This window comes from Centruroides sculpturatus, unplaced genomic scaffold (genome assembly GCF_000671375.1).
Source record: "Centruroides sculpturatus isolate CEXI.00-Female unplaced genomic scaffold, Cexi_2.0 scaffold553, whole genome shotgun sequence".
Lineage (NCBI taxonomy): Eukaryota > Metazoa > Arthropoda > Arachnida > Scorpiones > Buthidae > Centruroides > Centruroides sculpturatus.
The window spans coordinates 381,866-386,067 of record NW_019384837.1 but is presented as its reverse complement, the minus strand read 5'-3'; the positions used below and the strand labels follow the sequence as shown (position 1 = coordinate 386,067).

Sequence of the window (4,202 nt, the reverse complement as noted above, 5' to 3'; positions counted from 1 at the left end):
GGCCACTATCGATCCCATTGCAATCGGATAAACGATGTGGTAATGCATGAAGGACACACACACACACACACACACATACATTCATTTATATATATATAGATAATTATGAAACATTCAACACAAAGTGCAGGTTTAGTCATATTCGTACTGAATTTAATATATACTGTATTTAAGATTGTGTGACAAGTAATGCTTATTGTTGTCATCAGTCATTACTTTTCGAGTCGTAGTTTGATTAATTTTATAATTTTCTTATTTACTAAATTGTTTTTTTTTTCACATCGAACATCTCACTGAAGTAAAATCTATTCGTCTTTTTCATATTCGAAAATAATATTATTAGGGAAACAACTTATCTTTACTACTGCAAAGTTGACTTGTACTTGACTGAATTTTTAGAAAGTTTAATTTCAGTTAAAAAATGATAAAGTACATTGTATTTTATCATTTGTGTACTACTTCTATGACTATAAATTACAAATCATATTGTCCTTTCGAAATAAAAAAGAACAACTTATTTGCAACACTGTAGAAAATTTACACACGTACAGTACACATTAACGGATTTCGAGCTTTAGCGGTAACACATACACGAAATGACTGTGTGAATGTTGACATTCGTCAGATATCGGTCGTTCACAGTAACATATACATATTGTTATTAAATTACCTGAAAATTATTGTTATACTAGATCTTCTATATTATCCATTAAAATTTACATTATATAACTCTGTACAATGGTAGAAAAACGGCAAAAAGTTTTATTAAGCATTTGAATAATGATCAAAGCTTTCATCAAAAAATTTAAGATTGTGATACAACACCTGCCGTTTAAATATTTAGAAGTTATCAATATCATTTCGTCCATTAAAAAATAAGATTTTGTTTCCAATAACTTGAATACGGAGATAGTAAATTGCGTATGTAGTTCGATTAGATTTGTAACGAGTGCGTTACGGACTTCGTGTATTTGGTGGTCCTGTATTTTATTGAATTTTATCCAAGATTTGTTATAGAGATGACCAAATTGGTAACAATTAAGGTGATACAGAAACAGCTTGATGTCCTCTTTTGTTCTCAAAATCCTGAATACTGCATCAACAATACTGTTTAGTGGCATCTCAGCAAAATTCCGGATTCAATTGGAAATCCCCTGCTTTTGTGTGTTATGATATTTGTTGGAACAAAAAGTAACTTGAGAAATAAATAAACAAATACAAAAATAATAACAGAAATAAAGGCAGATGCACAAAGCAATAGCCCGAGCACGACAAAATAGGCACAGTGATGCTGGTATTACAATAGGAAAAATTTGAACAGTAAGGAGCATCATTTACATAAGAATAAACACTGCACTGTTTACACACGTACAGTACACATTAACGGTGTACTGTACGTTCATCATACCATTGGAATGAGAATATAACAGATTGGGAAGTTAAACACAAAAGAAAATTGGCTGTGCCGACATGTCAGATAATGCAAAGGATAAGTGCAGTATAGAACATCTGGTGAGAAGTATCAATATATACCAATCAGTTAGACTTATGGGTTCAGATTGATTATTGCAGTCGTAATCTTGTTGCTGCTTAAATGTGAAATATTATTAGGGCCGAATGGTCGAGCGGTTAAGGTGGCAGCCTACCGCTCTGGAGAGTTGCCACCTTAACCTTAACTGGACGGAAATGAAATTTGTTACAACGTTGCACTTAGTCTTTCATATTTGTTGTTAGTAATTTAAAAAACATTTTGAAACACATACGGAACGATAATAATTTTTTAAAATATAATAACACAAAAATAAAAAGGGGACTCGGGTACATTTATCGAGAGCCACAAATAATCCTTCAAAGAGCCGCATGTGGCTCGCGAGCCGCAGGTTGGCCACCCCTGGTATATACTGTACCTTGCATAGTAAAGTATGCATCAATACTCAAATTCTTCCTATGCTCACTGTGGAATATCCATCATCTCTCCTCCCACGGTAGCCACAATTCTATGGCTTCTGCAGATTACTTATGTTGTATGACAACGAGCATTTCTGACTTTGCAAACTGCCTTCTCTGTTGCAAAGGCATTTTGCATGTTTTCATTTCTTCCTAGAGGTAGTAGACAATGAGACATTTGAATGCAGATGGGAGGATAAATCTTGGAAGATCAACTGGTATGTCACCTACTTCTTAAATAATAATTAACATAATTACAGTAATTTAATGTGGTAGCATTCTTTATGGATGGAAAACCCTGTATATATACACATGTCGGAGTAAAAATAAACTATAAATTTTTAGCATAACTTTGTATACAACAGACGCATACATTTGTTATCTTCAAATTAGGCTCCTTCTATAATGAAATACTTGTCAGCATCTACACTTCCACTCTGCTGCTTGTCTGCTTATTGGATTCTGCAATCATTCAATCTCTCTTTCATATTAGTAAGCACAGAAAAGCCCTCATCACATTATGAGCCTTATATTGTTTACCAGAAATATGTGAGAACCTCATTCTCTATCAGAACAATGTTATATATACAATGTATATATAATACTGTTCTGATGTATAATGTTTAATTAAGTTTATAAAAAAGAAATTGTATAAGTATGCTGCATGGGAGCCACAGTAAAGTTCACGAAATGCAGTTTGATGCTACCTGAATTTTGGGTTTGTTTATTAGACAGATATAGAAGTAATGCTCAATATATAAATTCTAATGTATAAACATTAGTATTTAATATTGGGTGTTAATATCTTATCTAAATAAAAATAAGTATATACTCCAATTTTTATCAAATTGCAACAGAATGGACTGAAAAAGTTAATAATGTCAAGTTGTTTTTAAATGCAATAAATTAAAATACAATTTCAATTCATTTCTAAAATTTTTCTGGACATTTCAACCCAATCTTCATTAAACTTTTTGTAAAGATGTGTACAAAACACTCGGATGAAGCACATTTTAAACGATTAAACATTTACTACCTATGTTCTTAATTACTTTGGTTCTTACCTTATATCCCATAATCGGTTCTTCTTCTGTAGAGGTGAGAATACCTCTCCACTTAACAGCTACCACGGTAGGAGAAACTGCTTTGACTTCAACATTTGTAGGAGGTCTTAAAGGTGCTGAAATTATTGAAGATCTTAAACATGCCATTAATACAAAACTATTATTAAATAAATATTTGCAAAGTTTACCAGCTTTGTACGTTCGAGCCAAAAACTTTTCGCTTTCTATTCCGCTACCTGCATCATTATAAGCCATGACGGCCACCCAGTACTCTGTATTCGGCTGTAATCCTACGATGAGACCCCAAGGAGTCATGCCACGGTTCAATAATATTAAAGAATCTGTTTCGGGATTATCATCCTTCTTCCAGTATTTAATCTAAAATTTAATTATTTTTGTTAATTAAGTTAGACTTAAAAAAAAATGCTAATAAATTAATAGGTTTTTTTACTCTGTGTCCCGAAAGTTTTCCTCTTATTTTTTCTCTAGTTAAATCGAGTGGTTCCCAAGAAACATTAAGTGCGGTAGAGTTAAATGGCAATGCTTTGACTTGAGATGGCTGAACTTGAGGCACTGTAAAAAATGTTTTGATTAAATAATAATTTCTCTAAAGGAAAATATTTGATAAATTTTAATTCTCACTTTTCTCGGCAGAAAATATGACAACTTCATCACTAATTGGTCCCGGTCCGACATCATTAATGGCTTGTACTCTTACTGTATATTCCAAATAATAATTTTCTTCCCCGACATTCACAGTATACATTCCAATATTTCCATATTGTTTTAAGTCTTTCTTGTAGTACTCAACATTTTCTTCTAATTTTTTATAATATATTTTATACCAAATATTTGGAGCATTCCAGTCTTTAGGTGGAATAGGCTAAAAAATTTTTAAATTACATAAATTTATAATCATTTGGGAACATGTAAAAATCTGATAATTCATTACTTACATCCCAAGTAATTGTAAGACTTCCGACTTTTCCTCCTCCTCCTCCGACATTAAGAGGTGCGACGTAAGGTATGTCGTTAGCGGTGTTATATGCCGGACTTTCTTTGCTCGGAGATCCCTGCCCAAATTCATTCATGGCTGACACACGGAAATGATATGTACTCCACGGTGACAGAACACCAATGAGTTGCAGCTTTCGTCTACCATTTTCTCTGTTTACTAGCGTTCTGTCTATC

At 32.7% G+C, this 4,202-nt stretch overlaps 1 protein-coding gene across 1 annotated transcript in view; it reads right to left on the bottom strand.

Annotated features, from left to right (window-relative positions):
* LOC111630232 (contactin-like) overlaps nucleotides 1-4,166 on the bottom strand; it is an 8,419-nt gene extending 4,253 nt beyond the window's left edge. Inside the window, exons 1-5 of the mRNA XM_023374298.1 lie at nucleotides 3,968-4,166; nucleotides 3,654-3,894; nucleotides 3,463-3,584; nucleotides 3,200-3,389; nucleotides 3,012-3,127 (exon numbers count right to left, since the gene is read on the bottom strand). Of these exons, the coding sequence (XP_023230066.1) occupies nucleotides 3,012-3,127; nucleotides 3,200-3,389; nucleotides 3,463-3,584; nucleotides 3,654-3,894; nucleotides 3,968-4,102 (804 nt within the window). The 5' untranslated portion in view covers nucleotides 4,103-4,166. The remainder of the gene's footprint in view (nucleotides 1-3,011; nucleotides 3,128-3,199; nucleotides 3,390-3,462; nucleotides 3,585-3,653; nucleotides 3,895-3,967) is intronic.
* Nucleotides 4,167-4,202: the final 36 nt, after the last annotated feature.